Source organism: Sander lucioperca, chromosome 21 (assembly GCF_008315115.2).
Source record: "Sander lucioperca isolate FBNREF2018 chromosome 21, SLUC_FBN_1.2, whole genome shotgun sequence".
Lineage (NCBI taxonomy): Eukaryota > Metazoa > Chordata > Actinopteri > Perciformes > Percidae > Sander > Sander lucioperca.
Window position 1 is genome coordinate 16783502 of NC_050193.1, and position 25315 is coordinate 16808816.

Sequence of the window (25315 nt, forward strand, 5' to 3'; positions counted from 1 at the left end):
CACTGAACCAACCCGGTCACGGATAAGTCATTCATTTTGGTGAATTGGAATGGGGTAAACTTTCTTAAGCTTGTTCCAATATTTGTAGGGAGTTAACCTTTTTTTCAACATACAAATACAGCAGAATGCATTTGTTTCCTCACCGCCACTTTACCTGTGTTTTGGATTGTGTATGAATGCAAAAAAAAAGGCGGGCGGGCAGGTAGGGAGGTGCGTGCAGTAGGCGACGCGACAAACGGCCGCAATCCCGTGAAACTGTCGCGCCCGTGCTCGTCACACGCACACGCCCGCTCGCTGCAAGAGTTGAGTTGTGTTGAATTTTTCCCTAAGCGAGCGACACACCGTGCAAAATAATGAACAAGAGACGGATTATTGCTGTTTGTGAGTTCACTAAAATATAAAACTGTTTTCTAAACAGTTATCAGGAGACAGCGGGGCTTTTGCTTGTCAGAGCATCGGCACAAGACTGGATTAATCGGGTAACGTCCTATTGACTATGCTAATTTGGCTAACTTCAGCTATCAACAGTGGTTAGGAAAGACTAGTGTTGCCACTATTTGTTATAAATCGACCTGTGATTAGGGATATACGATACCACAGTCAGATAATCTCATTCAGTTCAGCAGGGAAACAGTAGTGCACAGAATCCCCATGGTTACCACGCATTGATCACGTTACGGTGTGTACGCCGGGAATGGTGCCCTGACAGACTGTACTCAGGGCTCACGTAGCTCTGGGTTCATTAAAGGGCCAGTGTGCCAGTGTGGAGGTTTGCAGCTGGCTCAGTACTGGGGCTTCTGGGAATCGAAACTTATCTGGGGCTGAAGTCAGACACGAGCATCGACGGGTCTCTTGCTCCTCGGCTCGCTGTTTATCAGCGTCAGCTCGACCTCTCATCTGCAGAAAGTGTCTCCGTCTTCTCCCCCCTTGGACACTAAATGACATTCGTTTAAACTTTTCGTCGGTTCAGTGAACTTCCTCACTTCATTGGGTAGGTGCGCCTGAAGTTGGCCCTCTCGCGCCATGAAAGCCATGGAAAACAAGCGGGGTCAAGGGCTTGCATGCTGGATGTATTTGATACTGAATTAACAAGAACACAGGCTCGGCGACACGCTCGGCGAGTGTCTTTGCACGAGCTGACAAAGGTGGTTGTTTCTTGCTTTCTTGTCTTGAAGGAAGTGGGCGTACACCAGCTACATTTCATAGGCACTATATCAACACTAACATTAGTCGGTCTTTGCTACTTAATCCACTTGTGGTCTCTTTCTTCTCCCCAGGAAACAAGCATGGACCCTGCCAGACAGAAGCGCAAGGAGGAGATAAGCAAATCTCTGACATTTATACAGTGAGATATTTTATCATTTTATTTGAGTGCACCCTGACCGAAAGTGAAACCTGTTCTAGCCCTGAATGACTCGTATCCTTGATAACTAAGCTGTCTCAGTACATTTCTAAACAAGTTTACATCTTGTGTTCTAGGTCTTCCCTGGCTTATCCAGAGCCTGAGGGCTACCAGGTACCAGCTGTTATTACAAACACAATGTTCTGTCTTTCTCTGTTTCTTCACCTTTGCACCCTGGGTTTCACTTATACATTATTATATATTATACAGTGTTATACATTGGTTATAAGTTGTTGCTGAAGTCACAGCCACTGTGATTTCTGTTGTGCTTCTCTGTTAAATTCCTCTTTTCTTTCCTAACATCTTTCTGTTCATTTCTGGCTGCATATAAAATCAAGGACTGGGCACTTTTCCCCACATATTTATCTCATTCTTATCTTGGAGGCAGTGTTGTGCTACAGATTATTCAGTCTGGCTTAATACTCACAATACTCACATTGAAAGTGTTACTGTTGCTGTCATCATTCCTCCTCTCCGTACAACAATCAACTGTTGGATGGATTGAAATTTTGCACAGATATTTATCATCCCTAGAGGATGAATCATGCCAACATTTCCTTTAGCGCCACCATAAGATTAATATTCTTTTTTTTTTTTAAAGTAACAAGTCTTTTTCTTAATTATTTGATGGATTGGAACCAAACTTTGAACAAACGTTCATGGTCTGCAGACGATGTATCCTAATGCCTTTGGTGATCCACTAACCTTTCCAGACCAGGGTTATGACTAAACACTTTCTCAACTAGTGACACTCCCATCAGCCTCAGCTGTAATTTGTGTACACTACCTGCAGGCTGCTCTGCTATAAGTTATAAGCAACATAGTAATATACAGTCTGCCAAGCAGACACACAGACTTTATTTATCAATTTAAGATTCCATTATTTTTGTGTTTGTTTGTATCAGCCATGTGACTCCACCTACTTGGCGCACCACAGGCGTACGCCGGTGGGGTAATGGTGCAGACCCAGTAAATGTTAGCATGCTAACATGCTAAACTGAGATGGTGAACGTAAACGTACCTTCTTTAACATCAACATTTTAACATTTGTCATTGTGAGCATGTTAACATACGGAAGTTAGCATTTAGCTCGAAGCACCGCTGTGCCGATGTACAGCCTCCCAAGAGTGGCTAGCGTGGCTGTCCTGTAGACTCAGTGTTGTAATTCAGACTTCTGAGGCTTCATATTATTTCTTACATTGGTGTTATGATACGAAGGGATCACTTCAGGGCCAGTATGAACAGGACAAATGTTTACAACGACCAATTTGTTGGCCGTCATGGTATTGTTTTGAAGCCATTGTGTCTATTGTGTAATGTGATCATGCCCAGAATACAAAGTCATTCTTAAAAGCTGTGGGTTTGGACTATTTTAGTCAGGATAGGGCCTAAAGGTTTTGATAGATAGAGATACTTTATTTATCCCAAAGGAAATTAAGGTAACATTGGGAAATTGGGACACACCACCAGCATCTTATTTGGTTCTTGGTTCTCTATTTGTTTCTGTATTTGTTTATTTCATATTCATGTTTAATATGTCTGTTTTTGTTTATGTATGCACCAATCACCAAGGGAAATTCCACGTACGTGTAACTTCTCATGGCAATAAACCCTTTACGGATTCTGATTTCTTTTCGTCCTCCCAGGACTTCCTGACCCGGTTAGTGTGCAACCTGCTCGATGAGGGAAACGCCTCGTTCAAAGACCGAGACTGGGAGCAGGCGGTGAGAGAGTTCAGTGAAGGCTTGAATGTCTCATGCTACGCTGCAGCAGAAGAGATCCAGATCCCCGAAGCTTTGCTGGAGAGCCTGTATGTCAACCGGGCTGCTGCCTACCACAGTATGGTGAGTTACAGCTGGTTTCTGTCAGTCTCTGTCAGTTGTTACCTTGCATGGCAGCTGCACACATGTTCACGCAAGGTTGTGTAGCGTACATATGTGTGGTTAATTAATTTACATTACACAATATTTAATTTATCATAGAGTGCTTGCACTCTGTTGGTTATCAGCAAGAGTTGTTTAATGTTTTAACCACCTTTTAAATTCGGGGGCACCAGTTCTATTTTATTAAGAATAATTAATAAAGAACAGCTGATGAGACATACCTTTTTCAGTCTCATAATTTGGAGGTCGATCTTGCTACGACAGATCTTAGTTTAATATACTCGTTGGACAGATCCTGTAGTACAAAATTAACATAACCAGGTTCTTTATAAATTAATGAGTTTATTTACCTACTGAGTAGATACTGACATCAAAATAATAAGTGATGACTAAAAAAACGGGAATGTATGGCGTTAACACAGAATTAACACGTTAATGATAACAATGAATGAAGCAGCTATGCAGCACTGAACAAATTGACTGTAACTTAAATTTAAGGGAGAATAAACTAAGTAGCCCTAACAACCCAGTGAGCATCACCCTTTTATGGGAAGCAGGGATGGATGGAAGGATTGAAAACACGGCCCCAGGAGTAGACGATGAAGGGTGGCAGCAGTTGTTTTGCCTCAGTGATGGAGCTTGGCCTCCGGCTTTCCCTCATGGCGACTCCGCCTGGTCGCTTTGTTCCCCCTCTGCAGCCGCAGATGAAGAGTTGGATCGCTGCCAGATGGCGATCGCAGTTTTGGTGCTGGTTCGTTGGGTTTGCGACTTTGGATGAGCCGTAACACTGAGATGAAGAGTAGGATTTTCGTTGAGCTGGGAGTTTTCTCCTGCATGCTTCTTCTAGGGCTTGACCTCTCCCCCACTTCCTCTGTGAAGGGGTCACAGTGTTACTTGACCAGACTTGGTGGGGCCAACCCCCCCGCTGAGCCTCCCATTTCTCTCTTCTTTAAGTGTGATGGATCCATGTCCCTGTGGGTGTAAAAACTATCTCTTTCATCCTAAAAGAGAGATACTCCAAGGCGTCTGACAATTCTCAGAGGATGAGGGAGAAGAGTCATAAAAGTGGGGATTTACTGTTCAAATGCTTGTCTTGATGTCAGTCTGGACTGATAACCAGCTTCACAGGTCAGGTCAGGGGAACGCAGGAATTTCCACCAGACCTTCCAACGTTACAGTAATAAACCATCTGGCTCGTCAGTTTAAGTCAGTTGTAGAGACTGATAAAAACGGATCAACCCATAAGAATGACAGGTTGAATCAATTTGTCAACCTGTATCCTTTTACTTTTTAATATACAGTAACATGCCAGATGTTACTCCACTACAGTGTTCAATTAGAAATATTTTTCAATATATATAGATTATATGTAATTTATTATGTTGCAGCAGGGGGAAGCCCCACACATAATACAACGCAGGGATGGCATATCTGGGAGAACCCAGGAGTAAATCTTAGAGTTAGTTCAGCAGATTAATGGCATATTTCAAGAGAATCGTTCAAATTGGTATAGAAGCATGAAATTTGGCACAGATACTCTCTAAGGGTCACTTTTTGGGAAAAAGGCGTTGGCCACCCAAAAATTCAACATGGTGGCCATTTTTTCAAGATGGCCGCTATTTCTGTCAAATGCTCATTATGTCTATTGTTCAAACAGTGATGTAGACATAACATTTTGTGAAAATACTCTCTTAAGAATGTTTTTTTTTTTTTTTTTTTGGAAAACAGTGCTTGTCCCTCACAAATTCAAGATGGCAACCATTTTTCAAGATGGCCACCATTTCTCTTGAATCCTTACATCAATTTTTCAAATGGTGATGCTATCATCAAATTTCGTACAAATATTCTTCAAGGAACATTCTCATGGAAAAAGGCGTGTGCCACTCAAAAATTCAACATAGCGACCATTTTCAAGATGGCCACCATTTCTGTCAGAGCTCAATTTATTGGGTTATGGAAGGTTTTGTTTAAAGGGGTGATAGAATGCAAAACCGATGTTACCTTGTCATAGTTGAATAACGACAGTTCGGTGGGTAAATAGGACATACATAGAACCTCAAAATCCCATTGACGCCTCTTTCCTCTGCAAATCTCACATTTTGAAACTGCCTCTGAAAACGGGCGAATCTCAACGAGCCGCCTAGTTGACGTCAACTCGGCGGCTCCTCCTCATTTGGCTCTAGTCTCTATCTTTGTCACGCCCCAACATTTACATAGGCTACACCACTGATCTGAGGTCAGCTTAGTCTTCTGAATCTAGCTAGGTCATGCAGATCAGTAGATGGAGCTCCGTCACGGCTGGCAGCCCACGGCACTCCATACCCGCGCAAAGTCACCGTTTTTTTGGGTTAATGGACTACCAAACGCCACTGCCCTGACAGAGCTCCAGGGCCTGCAGCTCCTCTCTTCCTGCTAAATGGCCGCTGTGTGTGAGTGAGAGCGCGGTCAGCGAGCTTGTTATGCCTGCAATCTCTTACCGCAGGTTCCAGTTAATCTCATAATGGATATGTGTGTTGAGTTATTTAAACAAACGATCATGGAAATAAGCGCCTCTTGTCCGCGAGTCTCATTGATAGAGCCTGCGGCTGGATGGAGCTCTATCAATGAGAGCTAACTAGCCTCCTCTTAGACCTCTGAAACGAAACCCCTAATGTTCACAAAAATACATTAAATTAAAATCGGACACCATTGTTAGCTTTATAAGACCTTGGGGTATATGTTCTATAAGTGGCGTGATGAAATTCAAACTGTAAATATACAAAAGTTATGCCGACAGCTGGCAGCCAGCCAGCTCCGGAGCTCCACGTAGCCCCGAGCCCCGGTCGTCCAGTAACCGAGAAACGGTGACTTTCACTGGGTATGGAGGTTTGTTGATAAGAGATAATTTGGTTTTAAATTATGGGGATGTTGCAGTTAGAGCTGGGTGATATGGAAAAAAAAATCAAATATCATGATATTTTTGACCAGATAGATCGATGTCGATATTGTGGCGATATTGTAGGGTTGGCTATTGGTGCTTTCACAAAATATTAACACAATGAGAGTTGTGATAAATAATCACCAATAATGTGGATACAATGACTAAGTGGGTAAAGGCAAATAATAAGACAGCTAGTCTGGTCAGAAAATTCACATCACTTGTAATCACTGTAATGCAGCCTTTATCGATATTGATATAATATCGATATATTGCCCAGCCCTAGTGGAGTTTGGGGAGTATTTTATACATAAAAAAAATAATGCATATATTACCTTTTTGAAATAGAAATGGTTTCAACCAATAAAGAAATCCATATTTAGTCATTTTCAGACTGTCCCATCAGGCTGGTGATCATCCCACTGAGGCAGTTAGGGGTTAATGTGGCTGTCCAAAGGTCTATGGCATGCATGAGTCCTCAGTCATCCAGCCAAGCCCTTTGTTGACCGACTGTCAACACAGATACATCCATATCCGCACTCACGGGAAAAAAATTACACAACATTGTCGCGATTTCTACTTTAGTAAAAAAAAACTAATGCTTATGTTGGAGATAAAAATGTAAAAATCTGATTTCTGGTTTTAGCCATAGCATATGTAGCTGATAGTCCTAATATCAATATGCAATATCAACATTTAATTCAACACTGGAATAGTAAAAATTAAACCTTTGACGTGCAGCGGTCAGCAGCAGTCTCTGATATATTGTAAGTAAATAATGTTAGAAACAAAAAGAAGAAAAATACCCTTCTGTCCATTCAGGCAAAACACAATGCTGAGTTATCTGTAAATGCACTCAATCTAAATCAGAGTATTGAAGTTATAACTACAGCTATTAACGGATAACAAAATTTGGACACTAATTGTTACAATAATAGATGGACTATAAACTCAGTATACAACCAAGCAGCAATAAAGTGTAGCAGAAGTGCCACAAACTGCAGTTTGATTAGCCACTTGAGGCTGGCTCCAAGATGGAGTCAATCCCCATAGACCCTCATGTTAAAATGCTCAACTCTACAGCTGAATTAAACATGTTTGCAGCCTGGTACAAAAACATTTTTTTTTTTTGTCTCTATAGCAAAATTTCCCCTTCATGACAACTGTGGGGGGAGGGGGTAAAAAAATGTTATTATAACTTACCTGTTTAAATTCTAGTGCTGCATAATTAAAGGCGTGCTTTGAGTGAGAGGTGGGCTGCTGTCACAAAGACCTAGGCAAAATTAAGGAAGGGAAGTAGTGGAGATGGGGTGTAAGCATTAAATACAAAATATAGTTGGTTCAAAGCCATCTTTTAGATGTATAAACATGATTTAAAAGTGCAAGTAAATGTGTCCCAAAATGCTGTATAAAAAGATAGTCGCACGAAAATGACATTCAGTTGTTTTGCTCAATTGACTGTGTGTCAGTCGATGTGTCCGGGACCTCTCGGTTTACTTGTAAACATGTAATTGTTTCAAATAAATCTGCACGGAATGAACTTATGCAATCTCTGGTGTCTTCGTGGAGTCCTCGTCTAGCAATTTCCTGTGTACTGAGGCAGCTGTTGGGTCTCGTGCAGGCAGCAAGTAATTACTTTCAGTTTCATTAATAGGCTTAAGTTTTAATGAAAAAAGTAACCGTGAACCAAACCAAGAAAACCACTAGAGAAGCTGCTTCTAAAAACATACAGATCGTATTGTGACTTTTTTTTAACCATGTCCTTTACTTTAATCTCTCATGTCTCCAACAGGGGGAATATGATCGGGGCGTGAAGGACTGCGACGGAGCTCTGCAAGTATGTAAGGACAGCCGCAGGGCGCTGTACAGGAAGGCTCTTTGTTTAAAGGAGCTTGGGAAGTACAAAGAGGCCTACAACTGCACAACGGACTGCCTGCTCATTACTCGTCTGGTAAAGGAAAGAGTCGATGCCAAAAGGTCTAAGAAAATGCTGTCAATAGTAGGGTTGGGCAGCGTTTGGATTTTAACAATTCTGATTCCAATTGCGATTCTTCCTTTCGGTTCCGGTTCTTATCGATTCTCGATTCTGATTCTTTGAGGGGTGGAGTTGAAACGGGTCACATGCTTATATTCACAAATAAGAGGAAAGTTTTATTTTGATTCAGTGGTGGTTTGCAGGTTTACAGGGCTTTTTCAACGTAAAATAAAGCCACGCTAGAGCGCTGCTTACTGTGCTCCAAGGCTGCATCACAACAACAGCCTGGCCGGTACGGAAACCAAAAGTTGCGCATATTAAATTGGGAAGCGATGATCGAATTTGAAACCAAATCCTCTAAACGATTCCAAGCGATTCCAATAAAGAAACGATTCTACTGGAATCGTAATTTTTGAAACGATTCCAAGTAGGAATCGGTTCTCGATGCCCAATCCTAGTCAATAGGGCCTTAATGTAGGGTCGGCCTCTAGCTATCCCAGTAGAGTGTGCGCCCCATGTAGGCTGAGTCCATAGCAGCAGCCCAGTTTTCGAGTCCGACCTGCGGCCCTTTTCTGCGTGTCATCCCCCCTCTCTCCCCCCTTTCCTCTCTATCTGCTAATCTGTCTAATAAAAAAATGAAAAAGCCCCCCAAAAAGGGCCTTAATGTAAACAGTTTATAATGTATCCTCAAAAAACAGTATCTTCAAAAAACAGTTGGTGGTGGCTGAGTTAATGGCCTTTTTTTGTACCTGAAACAGATACAATATCATATTGTACACATTGTGTAAATTGAGCTCTTATAAGAATCAAATATTTTTAGCCACCCTAGCAGCATGGCTTGAAGGATGGCAACGTTTGTCGGCCAGTCTACCACTATGGTCCAGATTAAAATACATCAACAACTGTTGGATTGATTGCCATGGAATTTTGTACAGATATTCACGTTCTTTTCTCTTTCTGTTTAACTTCTAACAGGACAAACAGGTGAATGAGCTCGCACAGGAGCTGGCCATCCATCTGGGGCTAAAAAATCGAAAACCATATGTCGGCACAAAGGTTAGTAAAATTATTATTGTTTGATTTTCCTTTTCACTGAGGAATGCCACTGAATAATGGTCAACGGTGTTTTCAGTCTTCAGCTCTGTCATGGTCAGATAGGATGCAGTCTAGGGGTGGGCAAGGATAAAATCATATATCAGGGGAAGTCATTTCATAATAGACTTAGTATATTTTTAGTAAAGTATTTGGATGAAACAACCATTTTTTGATTATCCAGTGAATTGAATACCTTAAAGCTACATTGTGTAAGAATTTCTCCCATCTAGCGGTGAAAATGTATATGACAACCAACTAAATATTACTTTCTAGCCCCTCCCATTCCGAGCGCATTTTAACTCCTACGGTGGCCGTATGCCAAGATTAACATGGCTTCCAGTACGACTTTGTCCGTTCTGTATATTGTACGAGATTAATAGTGTAAGGCAATGTTTACAGCGTAGGCTACATATTTTTCTCCGTGAGCAGAGTCAGAGATCAGTTGATGTGACGGAGATGCGAGGGAAAGCTAAAGGAAGAGGGAAATAAGGTAAAGAAAAACCAAAAGACAGAGCCGGTGGCAGTGGATCGGTGAGACCGCCTAGGCAAAGAAAAACTAAAGAGACACTCTCCAAAGATGATGAGGCGACTCCGTTACATGTCCTCGAGAATAGGCGTGATCCTCCATCTTCAACAGGCTTTCAAATCTGCCGGCAGTCGCGAGTAATCTCCCGGCTGGCATTTGTCACGGTGCCACTGGGTGTAAAAGCGCGAAAGGCGGAGGTATGTCCCTCTTTGGCTAATGTATTTTAAAGATGGAGGCGCTACGTGGCTGCCGCCATATTCGAGCAACTCGCTGAATGATTCTGAATGGCAGATTCTACGCGTACGAGAATCCTTTGATTAGTTGGTGGAAGTCATTACACATGAATGAGCACATATTTGTGAAAGAACAACAGGGTTTTTTGCTAAGAATCAACTCAAAAAAATTACACAATGGAGCTTTAAGAACCACATTGATGCTAAAAGGTTGTTGATTAAATATGCAATGCAAGGGGCTAGTAGCATCCAGAGATATTAAAGAAATTGCTACCACGGTATTTACGGTAGAGAGAAATTTATGATGGTAGCCCAATCTCTATCATCTCTAAGCATAAATTGTCATATTGCCCAACACTAATGCAGACATGGTGCAGATTTGTGTCTCTCATATCCTGTCTGTTACTTTGTCTTTCCTAGGACAGCACACTTATCACAAGAGGTGTCACAAATGGAAACATGACTGCTGAAGCCATCAAGGCAAGTTCCATAATATTATCTCTAACATTCACCACCATACATTAAAAAAAAAGTTTACATGTATGATTCCTTCAAAGTTCCAAATCACAACATTTACCAACAAATGGTTTTACTTTCTTAAATGAGAAAACCTCTCAGCTGAGAGTAATTTTTATCACAGAATCAGTGATGCATGTTATCTGTTTTGCAGATTTGGTGAGCCTTGACTCATCTTCACAGATATTCTCAGCGCCTCATTCATTTGTGCTTAATTAATGATTTTCCTTCTCACTTCCAGGTGTCTGGTGCTCATGTAGGAAACGGTATGAATCCTCTGAGTGGCCTCGCACCAGGTGTGAATTCTTGACTTTGACTTGATCGTAATTGGGTTGCATTCACAATACTGGCAACATGTATGTTCTTTAACTATGCGTACAAAATAAACAAGTAAGATCTAAATACATTTTCCTACTGCTTTTCATCAGTCAGCTTTCCCAGCATGCCTCAGTCCCCCATTCCCTCGCCCGCTCCCAGCTGCCTCCAGCCTGCTGTCTCCCCAGCACCTAACATGGTGGACACTTTGGACGACTCCGAGCGGTTGGGAGATGACTTGGACAGCTTGCTCGACTGCTTCCCCAATGAGCAGGAGCCAACTGAGGTAAAGTCTGTGTTTGTGCTGCGTTTGTCCTTGCAGACCAGTAGACTAACTTTTATCACTGATATGGAATGAAGGTGTCCTTGGTCGTAGAACATTACAAAGCTGGAAGAAAATGTAATGATGCTTTAGTATTGTCCTAGTCTTTTAAAAGTTTAGGAATTACACATATAGGGCCCTATTTTAACGATCTAATTGCACGGCGTGAAGCGCCTGGTGCACGTGCGTTTAGGGCGTGTCCAAATCCACTTTTGCTAGTTTAACAGCAGAAAAAAGGGTCCGTGCACCGGGTGCATGGTTCAAAAGGGTTGTACTTAGTGTCTTCATTAATTCATAGGTGTGTTTGGGGCGTAACATGCAATAAACCAATCAGAGATCATCTCCCATTCCCTTTAAAAGCCAGGCGTGTTTGGACCTTGGCGCATTGCTATTATGATGGAGGATTTGCACTGTAATATTTTATATTTGTAATGCATGTGTGTGCGCTGCTGTGCGTCCCTGTGTGTGTAACAAGCATAGTGTGCACGAGCCTAGGAGCATTTTACTAATGCGCTGTTAAAATAACAATGAAATGCTGCGTTATATGACTTTAGACCAGGTTTTTGTTGGTCAATGGCGCCATCACTTCCCGCTGCCTCAAGACAGGAATATGCCCAGAATGCACCTGAACACACCTCCCTGTAAGACCAGCACGCCCAGAATGCACCTGAACACACCTCCCTGTAAGACCAGCACGCCCATGGGCGCAAAGATGGGCGCAGGTGCGTTTGCTATTTAAACGACGCAGGCGCTGGACGGGAAACTGACAACTGCGTCGGTCTTAAACTGGCAAAGACACTTGTGTCGGCTTTGTGCCGCGCTGCACCGGGTGCAAGATAGGACCCTTAGTATGAAAACTTTTTTTTTGTTCTTCAAAGAAACATGCTTATTTTCATGCTTAAGCTCATTTACTAAAAATGGCATACATTTTCAATTTGAGTTGAATCTTGACTTTGGATAACTAATCCTTTAAAGAAAACATTATTTTCCCTTTTTATCTATAAACTGAAGTCATTCTTCCGTGGTGAAGCAGTTGAAATGTGGACTTTGAGCTTCAATATCAGATATTTTGAGATATGACTGCTCTGCCAAACAGCATGAACATTGCGAGTGATTAAAAATTAAGCCCAGTAGACAAGCTTTAAGCAAACATTGAGCTCATTTTTATTTAAAAACATTAGAAATGCATCCACAAGGTAAAGAAACGGTAGAGGGTAGACTTTAAAAAGGAAAAAAAGTTTTAGATTTTCCTTTTTTAAAGGTCCCATATTATGCTCATTGTTAGCTTCATACTTGTGTTTTGGGTTTCTTCTAGAAAATGTGCTGGTAAAGAAGTGCACAGCAAGTTTATCATAAATGTCCCACTGGAAACAGCTGTCTACCTTCGCTAGAAACGATACAGAGGAGTTTGTGGGCTATGAAACCAAAACAATAAGCTAAATGAAAAAGCTCTGCAGATGTGAGGCGAACTGCAGAGTCGGGTGATGATCCTCTGTGAGGTCATCGCAACAAGTGTCCCCTTTCACATTACACTCAGACATTTGATCTGTTGCTTATGAATAATATTGATTAATGTGGCTTTTAAGTATGGACGATTTGTCATTTGTAATCATTTCAGACTCCTGTTGCTATTGTCAGCCAACATCCATCAAAACCTTCAATCATTTAATTGAGCTGTCGTGACACTTCCTTCATAATTCTTTACATTCTGTCCCATATCCAAAGAAAAGAGAAAATTCACACACACACACACACACACACACACTTGTCACCTCTGCATTGCTTTGACAAGTGAAAAGTGTATGCATGTTTTTTCTTTTGTTCTTTCGAAATGGATCTTGTCATTAATCTTTACTCCATTTTCCTTCTCTATGTTTTCCAGACCCCCACCCAGGCAGCATTCTCAGACCCCAGCAGGACATCCACCTGCGAGCACACAGTTCCTTCGGACCTGCCCGCCCCAACACCCCAGCTACCCCCGGCCTTCTTCAGCTCGGCCGTCAGCCATCTCAACTCCCTGGACTCCTTTTCAGGTGGTGGGTGCAGCGCCACAGCTGTGACACTGGATGCCCTAGACGATCTCCTGACCTCTGGAAGTGGAGGCGGTGCGGGCACTTCAAACCTACCACAGACCTCCGTGGCGCCGAATGCTCTGGATGGCCTTGATGCTCTAGATAGCCTTGATGCTCTGGATAGCCTTGATGCTCTGGATAGCGTTGATGCTTTGGGTGGCCTTGATGCTCTGGATGGCTTATTGGATACGACTCCAGGTGCTGCTGCTGCTGCTGCTGGGAATGAGTCCAAAACAGAACTGGAAGAAGCGGAAAAGTCCCTTGATGATTTGCTAGATGAAATAGATCCCCTGGAGGCCGTCTCTGATCCAGGTGGTCAGAGTGGTGAAGTTCCTACCACTGGTGTGATATCTGTGGACCCGCTCAACGTCCTTGATGCCCTGGACTCGTTTACCTCAGTGGAAGATGCTGTGGCAGCTTTGCCAGCAATCTCCTTTGGGGCAATGGGCCTGGACTCGCTCTCCGGTTTCAGCTCAACTGGTAATTATGATTTCTTGGTGACTTATTCTATATCATTGGCAAAGCAGGAGGCCTGTTCTTTTGAGGTCATAACAGCAAATAACAGATCAATCAAAAGAGTGATGATTATTTCTAACATTGTTTCATTTGAAGACTTCTAGAGCCCTTAGAAAGTGAAAGTATGGAGTATTTTACATGAAAATAAAATAAAAAAGCAGAAAGACCATAGTAGATAGTTTTGCCCAGTTACACTAGGAATGTATGATCGACGCGCAATGGGACATGAGAATAAACAAAATACAGTAAAACCAGACCCCTGATTTGAATTTCAAGTGACTTAAAGAAGTGCTCACCTTTTTAAAAGACCATGCTGGTTATTGTACATGTTTAAGCCCATTTACTACAAAGTGTGTACACATTAAATGTATACATCATTTGAATTTATTTTGTCTAGGTATCGCACGCTCTCTTACTGCTGCAGCTCCAGTTATGCGACCTCCAAAGAATAACTACAAAGTAAGACTGATTATCTAGTAGGGCTGGATGATTAATCGAAAAATAATCGTAACCGAAATTCAGAGCCTATAACCGACGTAATTTTACCAAGTCGGTTATTTCGGTCTTTTAATCCTATTAATATTTCCGCGGCCGCCCACTGTGTGTTAATGTACTTTCCCCTTAAAACATATTACGGCCGCCGCGTGTGTAGTCACGTGACTCCGCCCCGTCCGGTCTGCGACCATAGGTGCTTTCCGATCGGAAAAGTACACTTCTAAGCAGTTCTAAGAACTACTCTCCCCCAAAATCTTTTCGTAGTAATTCACGTAATGTTTTGCTCAACACAGACGGGGCTTTATTATACTCGGCACAGACCCCACCTCTGCCCGCTGCGCTGTGTGTGTGTGTGTGTGTGTGTGTGTGTGTGTGTGTGTGTGTGTGTGTGTGTGTGTGTGTGTGTGTGTGTGTGTGTGTGTGTGTGTGTGTGTGTGTGTGTGTGTGTGTGTGACTCCGAAAAGACAGTTAACCACAGGTTCCCGTTAATCTTATGATGGACATTTATTATTTATTTTCTACATTTTTAGGAAACTTTTTTTTTTTTTTACATTAAAACTTAAATTACTTTTTTATGAGACGTTTTTATTTCATTGTAAAATCTACTGTTGTAGATTTCAGTTCAGTTGTTTGAAATATTTAATAAATAAGCATTAATTGCTATCTGTGTGTTGTTTCCTTATTTTAGAATCACAAAGATAGGATTATGCACTCTTTCATTAGAAAAAATAACCGTGAACATATTTACAGTATAAGAAAAGAAAAAAAAATTAAAATAATCGTTCAATAATCGTAATCGAGGTAACTTGTTGGATTAATCGTGATTATGATTTTAGCCAAAATCGTCCAGCCCTATTATCTAGGTTGTGTTACCTGCTCTACTGTTGTCTGTTTTGTTAACTGGAATGGTATCAACTGAAATCCTATTCTTATCCTGGCAAAAAGGAGAAGAATAACCAAGCGCTGGTGGCAGTTTCTAACCCGTTGTCCTCCACTCATGAGTTCCTGCAGGCCTGCTCTGCCTGTTTCCCTCGGAAAGGTAGGTCAGCTGTCCAGCCCCGTCTCAAACGAACTGTAGTGTAGCAAGAAATCACAATGATCCTGCTGCTGGAGGTGGTTTTCCTATCCTGGCAGGTTAATGCCTTCTTGATATTCCTTGTTTTGAGCATAACTTGAAAGGAAGGTTTGATCTGCATCCTGGAGCCCTTCTTTTTAACGTTGCCAAGGCCAAGCTAAAATGCAAAACTCTGTTCAGAATATGCCAGTGGAGATGGCAAAGTATGTTTTGCAAATATCAATTTGTAGATCTTCAAAAACTGAACATCCAGTCCTACGTTTTTGTCCTTTTTTAATATCTTAATTTTTTTCTCTCCAGGTAAAGGCATATATACGTATGTTCACAAGCCAGACCTGGTCCACAGCTGTGAGCGAGACATTCTGTTATGCAGACTAAAGGCAGGCTATCCTTCGGAGTGGACCAGAGTGCGACAGATGCCTACCAGGACTTCCTTCAGTGGGCCGTTTGTACTTTGCAGGGGTAAGGATCTCAAAATCAAATGGATGATTGATATCAGGATCTCTTCTGACTCTTAACTGTTCTAAATTAATGCAATAAATTAAATGGAAAAAAGAAAATCTGTATATCTTATTTACAACACTGAGTGTAGTCCTTCAGTGCCACGTTCTGAACACCGCAGGATGGTGCTAACACACAAGCCGCAAAAGGTACTGTCCAGTTCTGGCCTCCCCGTCGTCCATTATTTCCTGATAATGGACATCTCGTTGGGCATTAACCCTTGATGCACGGTAAAAGAAAAATAGGCTATACAATCTATTTCTTAACTGCTACTGCGTTTTAAGTTGGTAGTGCAAATTTTAAGCCATTTTTTTTCTGCTAAGTTTGTGGCCCTCTGCTGGACGACGCTCACAGCGGAGAGCTACGTGACAAATGCCACAATATGTGGACGGCTGATTGAACCCGCCAGGCCTCAGAGTATGCCAGGCAGACACACGGATGTGTCGAAGAGAGGCTCTGACATACACTTCGCAGACAGCTGCGGATTTTTGTTGGTCCCGCAGACGTGCTAGCAATGCATGCATTGACATCATGGTTGCGCAACTATGATATGAACATTTCTATCTATTAATTGAAACCAAACATCCCATCTTTTAATTCAGTGACTATGGTTCCTGCATCAGAAGGAGCATGTTAACAATGACAAACTTCCAAAATTTTCTCTGTAAGCTATAAACATATGTAAACTATGTAAAACCATAGCAATCATTGAACTGTCAGTTCCGTGTGTGTGTGTGTGTGTGTGTGTGTGTGTGTGTGTGTGTGTGTGTGTGTCTTAGCAGGTCAGTTCAAGGAGACCCATCCTGTCGTAAATTGAGCGTTTATCACTTACTTTACATTTGTGTCCATAACCAGGGCCGTTTCCTGACTCAAAGTTCAGATCAGAATGTGGCCGGGTTGGCTCAGTTGGTGGAGCAGGCTCACATATGTGGAGGTTTGCTCCTCAATGCAGCGGTTGCGGGTTCGAGTCCGACTTGCGGCCCTTTGCTGCATGTCGTTCCCCCCTCTCTCCCCTTTCATGTCTTCGTCTGTCCTGTGAAATTAAAAGGCCTAAAATGCCCTAAAAAATAATCTAAAAAAAAAAAAAAAAGTTCAGATCAGAATGTAAATGTAGGTCACCAATATCTTCTAAACCACTTTAAGCATGTGACATAACTTTTATAGAGTTTCATCTTACTTGGTTATTGTGTCAGGGAAGGCAGTTTGAATTTATATGATATGACTTGGTAGTTTTGAGGAAGGTACCCTATGCTTACATTTTTCCCGCTTGCACTTTCCCCAGACTCTCTGTCCACTTTGGTCAGAAAGAGTTGAATGTGAAGGAACTGTTGATGACGCGTGAATGCAGGGAAACAGTTAATGAGGGAACTTGTAGTAATAATAATGAGTGATTAGCGGGACTGTGTTTGTACATACACACCCGTGGATGTGTGACAGAACGAGCTCTGTATTTTCTTCCGTGTCAGAGCTGCTGAAGTCCGGGGATTTGGGCCTATGTAAATACGGAGAGCAATGCACGTTTGCCTACAACCAGCTGGAGATCGACGTTTGGACAGAAGAGAGGCGAGGGACGCTGGACCGAAACCTGCTGTTTGAAACATCAGTTTTCCAACTGGACCCTGTAAACAGCATCATCCGCATCATGCAGGAAAACAAGGGCATGTTCATTTCCCTCTGTCAGGTTAGTGCTTTTATAGAATTATTGTAATAATACAAACATGGTTTCAAATCTCTGTTTAACTTAATTAAACTTAGCACAAAAAGTAAGGGAATTTGTGTTTTGTAGATTATTTCTCTGTGGTAACAATGCTTTATACCGTTGGAAAGCCTGTTTAGTTCCCTTTCAAATAGAGCCCCATTTGTAAGGAACATGCATTTGTGGGATGAGCAGCAGAGCTGAGTATGTGGGTTGCACCCATGAAAAATTTGCCAAATCTTCTCTGCCAATGCCAAACAGCTTATTCTGCCATTGACTCGTTGGGAGTTTTGTGGATCGGATGATTGAAGTTTAAAGAAACAAGACATATTGGCAATTAAACAATTTATTCATTTCACAAACAGGAGCCTCAGTAGCGTGTGGAAGAACCATACACAGCCACAGGAGCCTGGCACCTCCTCCTCATGCTGGTCACCAGCCTGGTCACACACTGCTGTGGGATGGCATCCCATTCTTCAACCAGCATTTGTCGCAAGTCAGCCAACGTGGTTGTGTTGGTCACCCTGGCACGAACAGCACTCCCAAGCTGATCCCACAAGTGTTCAATGGGGTTGAGGTGAGGACTGCTGGTTGAAGAATGGGATGCCATCCCACAGCAGTGTGTGACCAGGCTGGTGACCAGCATGAGGAGGAGGTGCCAGGCTGTTGTATACTAACGGTATAAGATTTCTTGCCAAAAAGCATTGTTACCACAGAGAAATAATCTACCAAACACAAATTTCCCTACTTTTTGTGCTAAGTTTATATATATTCTTTTATTCTCTTTTTGTGATTATGGAAATTATGGAAATTTTGTTTTATAAATCTTGCTGTTTACTATGTTCTAATACATACGTATGAAACATATTTTATATATATATATATATATATATATATATATATATATATATATATATATATATATATATATATATATATATATATATATATATTACAATTCTTCTGTATCCTGTCGTATGTTTTGAAAATTTTAAAATCTATTGTTTTATGTACCCCGGTCTCCCTTAAATTATGTAGGAAAAAAAATACTTTCTCAACAATAAAGTAATAAATAGGTAAAAGAAATACAAATAAAATATGACTTATTCATCAGTAAACACATGCATAAATGCTCGAATAAAAAAAGAAAGAAATTTATACATATTTAAATAAATGAAAGTTGAAAATAATGCAATAGTAATTAAATGCACAAAAAAGTAATTAATAAATACATTTTAGTTACAGTATAAATGAAGGTCATGTATTTAAATTTCTACAAATGACACATTTTATTTATGTATTTCTACTTTTTATTTATTTGTCTACATTTATATAAGTTTGTTTCTTTATTTTAAATTTCTATTCTATACTGTTTTTTTCAGTATTTGTATAGAATCAGGTAACTAGGTTGTAATAACCTCCCTGTAAAGCCGGATAATCTGACCTCATTAACACATAGACATAAAAAACTATAAATAAATAAAGTAGAAATACAGAAATAAGTATATGTAGATGTGTTGTAATATGCGTAAATCCAAGTTCTTATAAATGATTCCATGTACTTATTCAAAAACTGATTGCATTTTTGTATTTCACTCTGTTACTAAGCACAAACTCCTGTCCCAAGTTGTATTGTGTAATAAATTAATTAATTTGCCTGTCTGTATCTTGAACATTTACACAGCATTTTGTTGCATCATAACAGATTTATTCATTAATAATCATTAATCATTTGTTAAAATAGTCGTCTCTTAATTTCTCCATGTGTCTGTTTTTCTTTCTTCCTTTCATTCCTGTTGTTGGTCTCCTTTTTCCTCCTTTATTTCTGTCTTTCTGTCTCTCTAGGAATGCTATGACAGTAAACCTAGAATCATCAGTAAGCGTTGTAGAGACAATCACACCATCTGCTCTAACTCGGATGCTCGCCACCCCTTCGATGCCAATAAGTGAGCGTGTTTACAGCATATGTGATGAGAGTCCTCATCCTCTTACCCTCACTCATCTCACTCATACGCTAACTCTTTACTTCTCATGTCTTTGTATCTTAAACACTATCTCCCTCTGTGCCCTTCAGGTGCTTGGCATTTGTGGTGAGGACCCACAGTGTGAACTACAGAAAGGTCCGACCGCTGGGCGTCCTGTGCCACTTGGATTTGTGCCGGCAAGCCATCCGTTACGGCTGCCAGAGAGAGGACAGCTGCTATTATGCCCACTCCGTTATTGAGCTCAAAACCTGGAGGGTGCAGCGAGACACAGGTGCAGTCTATCAGACACATGCAGTGGAAATAATAGAATCAAGAGCATTTTGAATTTGACTTGTTCACCTGAATACAAATATTAAAACACTGAAGTGTAGCAATAGCCTGTGCTGTTTCTCTTATGATGAGTGCTGACTTTGTTTCTGTGTGTGTGCGCTCGTGTTGTTTACAGGTATCAGCCCTGATGAGATTGTGAAAGTATCCACAAAATATAATGATAAGCAGGAGCAAAACTCAAGCAAACTGAAAGGAAATAAAGTAAGAAAGCGTTTTTATCATTTTTATAGTTTTATTGAAACAACACAATGTTTCTCAGGCATATAGACCAACCTGTCACAGTTTGTTGTTGGTCAACTTGTCCAGTGTCCTGTCTGTTCTCATTTTTGTAAATGTTAAATCAGTGACACCACCTAACTTTTCACCTTTTGTAATTTATCGAGCTGTTGATGTAAGAGCTGTCACATTTATTATATATATATATATATTTTAAATCTGTAATGATTGCCTAACTTAAACCGACATTGGTATCTTTTAAAGATGATTTTGTAGTTGATTTTGGCAGATGAAAAGTGAAAGATGAAGAAGAAATGTTGTTAAATGATCACTTTTTTTTCATTTAATTTGTTCAGTTGTCTTCTGGAGGTGCTGGGAGCAAACCAAGAGGAGGAGTTGGGAAGAGTCTGAACATGAACATGAAGTTTGCCTGTGCTCAGTGCTGGCGGGACGGCCATATCCGTGAACCAGACAAAGCCCTCAAGTACTGCACTGCAAAGGCCAGGCACACGTGAGTAAAAATAAAACATTTGCATAGTTTAGGTTTGGAAAATGTATTTAATAATTATTAGAATAGTTACTGTATAAACTAGGGATCGACCGATACTGTTTTTTTAAGGCTGATACTGATTTATTAGTAGTTAATGAAACCGATAACTGATATTTGGAAACGATATGTATACAGTCAAAATGAAAATCTTGAAGTCAAAATTAAGATTTTGGAACGTTACAAAATCCAACACAAAACTTTGTTTAAATGCTTTAAGCAATTATTTAATAAATGAGAAACTTTCAACATAATACCCACTAAGAGATAGTCAGTGGAGGGAATTATGTCTGAAATAAGGCCGTAAGGCCTGTCAAATCTGACTCCAATTTATTAATTCCTGCGCCTTCTTACATCGGACTTAAGTTTACCAGAACACAAGGATCAATCTGAGACGAAGAGTTCAGTTAAGCAAAGTTTACTGAGTTCAGCATAAGAGTTACAACACAGCTGTGGGTTCACAAAAACAGAGTCTAAGTTTCCCTAGCAACAGACATGAAGTCGAAGCTCGGTCCACCAAATTCTCTGTCTGAATGAGCTCCGATCTGTTCTCTCCCTCAAGCTTTTATCCTATCCTCATGGGGGGGGGGAACAATTACTCCTGTTATCTTAAACACACACACACACACACACACACACATACATGCCAAAATCGGGGCCTCTATGTGGTGCAACTTCCTCTTCTGTTCTCGCAACCTTTAAACAATGCACCTCTATGGCATAAAAGCCTATAATATTTTTATGACTTCAGCTTAACTTTCTGTGCATCAGAGGTCCCCCGGAGTACTTTTAACCACTTCATCAATCACTAACACAGCTCTTTTGCAACACAATGCAATTTTAACTGTCAGCAACTTTTATTCTACATCAGAGAGTGTTGTGGGCGGGACATTAAGTCTGACTCAGTGGTGAGTAAAACCGGAGCAGAGGGACAGACACAGAGCTGTAAGCCGAGCCAAAGTAGCTTACCTTTTAATTATTTACCTTTATGGTTTATCAAGCAAATAAAACGCTTATACAGATTATCTGCAACCTGCCAAAAAACGGCCCGATAATGGGTCTATCCCTACTATAAACATATCCATGTCACATTCTCAGTAGTCTGGCTACACAGATGTACATTACTGAGATAAAGCCTGACATCCCTCTGCTATCTATTTTCCAAGAGCAGCGCTGCTGCATATGGGACTTAGTGCCGCCCAGGACGGTTGTGATTGATTTTAAAGAAATAAAAACAAGCCAGAGTGTTTTTCCGCCTTGTTATCCCAGAATAGATAAGCGGTGTAGCCAGACCTTACTGCAGCACTAAGATAGGTCTGGCAAAGCAAGACTATATTATCAGAGATCCTATTGAATCTGTATCAACCAGAGATTTTCAAGCCTTCCTAATAAAACGTAAAATGTTGTCCACATATAAAACTGGTCAGTCACGGTGAGCCAAAAAACATCCATCAATTTTCCACCTCACAACTGGATCAGTTTCAGCCTCTGTCCTCTTCTTGTGTCGTCCTCTACAGGTGGACTAAAGAGAGATGGTTACTGCTGGTCAAGTCCTTGGAGAGAAGTAAATGGGTTCAGGTCCGACCGCTGCCACATACCAAGAACTTCCCTGTGCACTATGATGTAGGTGTGCGTCCTCTGCTCTCATGCACTTTTAATATGACGAGAAGTTTCAACCAAGCACTCTAATTCATCGGTGTTTGGTGTTTTAAGCCCCCAACTATGTCTTGCAGGCAGCGGTGCATGGAAGGCACTAGGGTTAGGCAGGGTTAGGTGCCTTGAATTCGACGGTCGCAGCGCTGCCTTGAAGTCGACGGTGGGGGCTTAAAACACCATTGAGCTAATTCATCACAGACATTTCCACATTGATGAGCAAAGGTCTTCCCCAATCTTTCTTGCATTTCTTGTCTTTTATGTTTACTATATTTTGTATATCTGGTACTTTAAAAATGCTATTTGTAAAGTTGCCTGTTGTTGTGTCTGTTGAAAGTTTGTATTGCACATACTGTGTTTTACCAGCATTACGTTTTCTCCTGGCAGATATGTACTCAGATTTTGGAGAAAAGGAAATGTAACTACTCTGGGAACTGCACGTTTGCTCACAGCCAAGAGGAGAAGGACATGTGGATGTATATGAAGAATAATGACTGTGAGTTATTGAAATAGTGCTTTTAAAAGAGCACAGATTTAGGATTGTACTCCTATAACATTGTCGGATTGACCATGGAGATATTGTCTTTTTTATTTCCTCTCTACAACTACAACTCAACCACTAAGAGTTAATTTGGAGATTCAGATGTGTTATGCTGGTAGCGGCTAATGTAGCCTGGAGCAGCTAAGCGCAAGCAGAGGGCTATAGATACAGCTTTGAAATATCCAGAAATCTAGATGGAAATCTCTAAATGTATCTTCTCAAATCTCACTTGAAGAGCACTGCTCCCAATCGTTTGGGCCTTGATTTGTTGTCTGACTTTGACTCTGTCTCTCACTGAACATCCTCAAAGTGATGATAACCGATTTGTATTTGTGCCTGTAGTGCGGGACATGCAGCAGATATATGACATGTGGCTGAATTTAACTGCCCAAAACCGGCAAGCAGATGGAGCCATGCTCACCCAGCCCATCCCAGAAGAGAAAAACATTGTCATGCCAACTGACTATGCTGAGCTAATGGTGGGTACACATTTGTTTGTCAGTTCAGTAAAGTCAAAGACCAAAAACAGCTGCAACAAACTTACACATCTTGTGTTTCCTGACTGTGCATCTGTAAGAAGAAGATTATGATGCTTCTTTTTTTCCGTATTTTAGAGTGGCTTCTACTGCCATCTGTGTGGTAAGCACAGTAACGGTGAGCGACAGTGGCAGCAGCACATCTCCTCTGAGAAGCACAAGGACCGAGTGTTCAGCTGCGAGGGAGAAGACGAAGCTCTGACGTGGAGCTACCGTTTCCCTGGCACATGCGTTGAACTCTGCCCCAAGTAAGACTTTTTCCTGGATCAGTTTTTGAAATATGGAGTGTTGCTGGTTTGAATCACAGGGCGAGCTGGGGAAACCTGCCCCAACTTTGATAAACCCGCCATATAGTAACTGCTCTGCACCGAACCGAAGACAGACAAAGTTATCGTCTAGCTGGTGAAAATAGTGCAGCATTAGGCAGCTAGAGAACCGGATATTTTTCTCAAGAGTTGGTGGAGATGTTTACAAACTGTATTGACTTTAGAAGGGTATTATATGTCAATGTTGTGTTAACAGCTTGTTTTGCATGATGTTAATGTTTGACAGGTTGGATGGCGGCTGTCCTGATGGTGTGAGCTGCGACTACGCCCACAGCTTAGAGGAGCTGCAGGAGTGGACTGAGAGACGGGATTTCCTGCGACGGAAGCTGGCCAAAGCCAGGGACGACATGCTCATCATGCCTGATGAGTGTGACTTTGGGAAATACAATTATCTACTTCAGGACTGAGAAGACTTTTCTTTTTTTTCTTTTTTACTTTGTGAGCCATAACTGCCAAAGTAGCATTCCAGTTTCTTAAATCATGACCCAAATCAGCAGGTGACATGATCAAACTAGCAGTATTTACAATTGTCCTGACAAAAGATCACTTGAAGTAATACATGAAGCACATTAGAGTGCGGATCGGGCCCCGTTTTTCTGTCCGAGCCCGGCCTGCGTCCGACAGAGCAGTAACCGAACCCGACCCGAGCCCAACAGTTACAATCTCATTTTTTTGTCATACTATTGGCACATCCAAGTTTTTTTGTGTGGAAAGCCCGCTTTTATTAAGCAACTGTAGGAAGGCATTCGGAAATGTCAACGATGATGAGCGCATCAGCGCACACGGGGCAACAAGCGCATGTTAACACAGGCGCGCACCTACATAATAAGCTGTTTTAAATTTAAAATCTTCAGTGCCTTATCACGCTGATGTGACCGAGCCCGACCCGAACATCATTTCTAAATATCTGTCTGAACCCAGCCCAGCCCGTCGGGTCCATCCTGTAAAGCACATGTGGTACATGCGGTATACACTCTTTACGTTAAGTTGGTAAGTATTTGAATTTCTTCTGACTGTATGGAAACATTTTCAGAGCTACTTTTGCTCATGTCTATTCAGCAGAAACATCAGTACATAAAAGTACTCAGTGATGTGAAAGTAAGGCTCATGTTGGTGCCACTCTGAAAAACACAGCAGATACAAACGCACATCTTTCATCACAGAATAACCATAAAAGGTTCATATTTAAAGGACAATTCCGGCGCAAAATGAACCTAGGGGTTAATAACACGTGTACAGAGTCGACCGTTCTCTGGGACATGTTTTCATGCTAATCGAATGTGTCTGTAGCTTGAAACAAGCTAGGGCGGACCACACTTCAACTGTAGGGTGGGTCTCTACATGTAAACCGAAGCATTGAGAACTTTGTAAGTGTACAGACAGTTTATTAAAAAGATAGATTATAAAGACATTACCTTCGGGTATAAAGGCAATCGCCATCTTGGGAAAACAGTCGTGGTTCGACTGATCGTGACTGTTTTCCAAGATGCCGATTGCCTTTATAATCTTTTTAATAAACTGTCTGTACACTTACAAAGTTCTCAATGCTTCGGTTTACACGTAGAGATCCTCATTATGCTACAGTTGAAGTGCGGTGCTATTTTGAGCCTTGTTAGTGGTATAGAAATGGCGATGAAAATGC

General features: G+C 41.3%; 1 protein-coding gene across 7 annotated transcripts; it reads left to right on the plus strand.

Annotated features, from left to right (window-relative positions):
- The first annotated feature begins 284 nt into the window (after positions 1 to 284).
- zc3h7ba (zinc finger CCCH-type containing 7Ba) lies at positions 285 to 24329 on the plus strand. Of its 7 annotated transcripts, none has more exons than XM_031320925.2 (23): positions 285 to 381; positions 1278 to 1345; positions 1480 to 1516; positions 3049 to 3246; positions 7995 to 8159; positions 9153 to 9233; positions 10452 to 10511; positions 10789 to 10843; positions 10976 to 11148; positions 13067 to 13736; positions 14170 to 14231; positions 15213 to 15306; positions 15643 to 15804; positions 17310 to 17524; positions 19385 to 19485; positions 19614 to 19795; positions 19970 to 20055; positions 20427 to 20581; positions 22135 to 22240; positions 22658 to 22766; positions 23154 to 23290; positions 23426 to 23595; positions 23900 to 24329. In XM_031320925.2, exons 2-23 carry the CDS (start codon positions 1287 to 1289, stop codon positions 24078 to 24080), a joined length of 3258 nt encoding a protein of 1085 aa, XP_031176785.1. In that variant the 5' UTR covers positions 285 to 381; positions 1278 to 1286; the 3' UTR covers positions 24081 to 24329. The 7 variants fall into 7 exon arrangements, with proteins under 7 accessions (XP_031176785.1, XP_031176784.1, XP_031176778.1 ...); XM_031320924.2 differs by lacking the exon at positions 285 to 381 and adding an exon at positions 388 to 479; XM_031320918.1 differs by lacking the exon at positions 285 to 381 and adding an exon at positions 645 to 1145.
- The last annotated feature ends 986 nt before the right edge of the window (positions 24330 to 25315 follow it).

Coding starts and splice junctions, on each gene's coding strand:
- zc3h7ba (XM_031320918.1), top strand. CDS start 1,062: ATGCTGGATGTATTTGATACTGAATTAACAAGAACACAGGCTCGGCGA. Junction 13,737..14,169: donor CTCCGGTTTCAGCTCAACTG/GTAATTATGATT, acceptor TATTTTGTCTAG/GTATCGCACGCTCTCTTACT. Junction 23,291..23,425: donor CTGACTATGCTGAGCTAATG/GTGGGTACACAT, acceptor TCCGTATTTTAG/AGTGGCTTCTACTGCCATCT.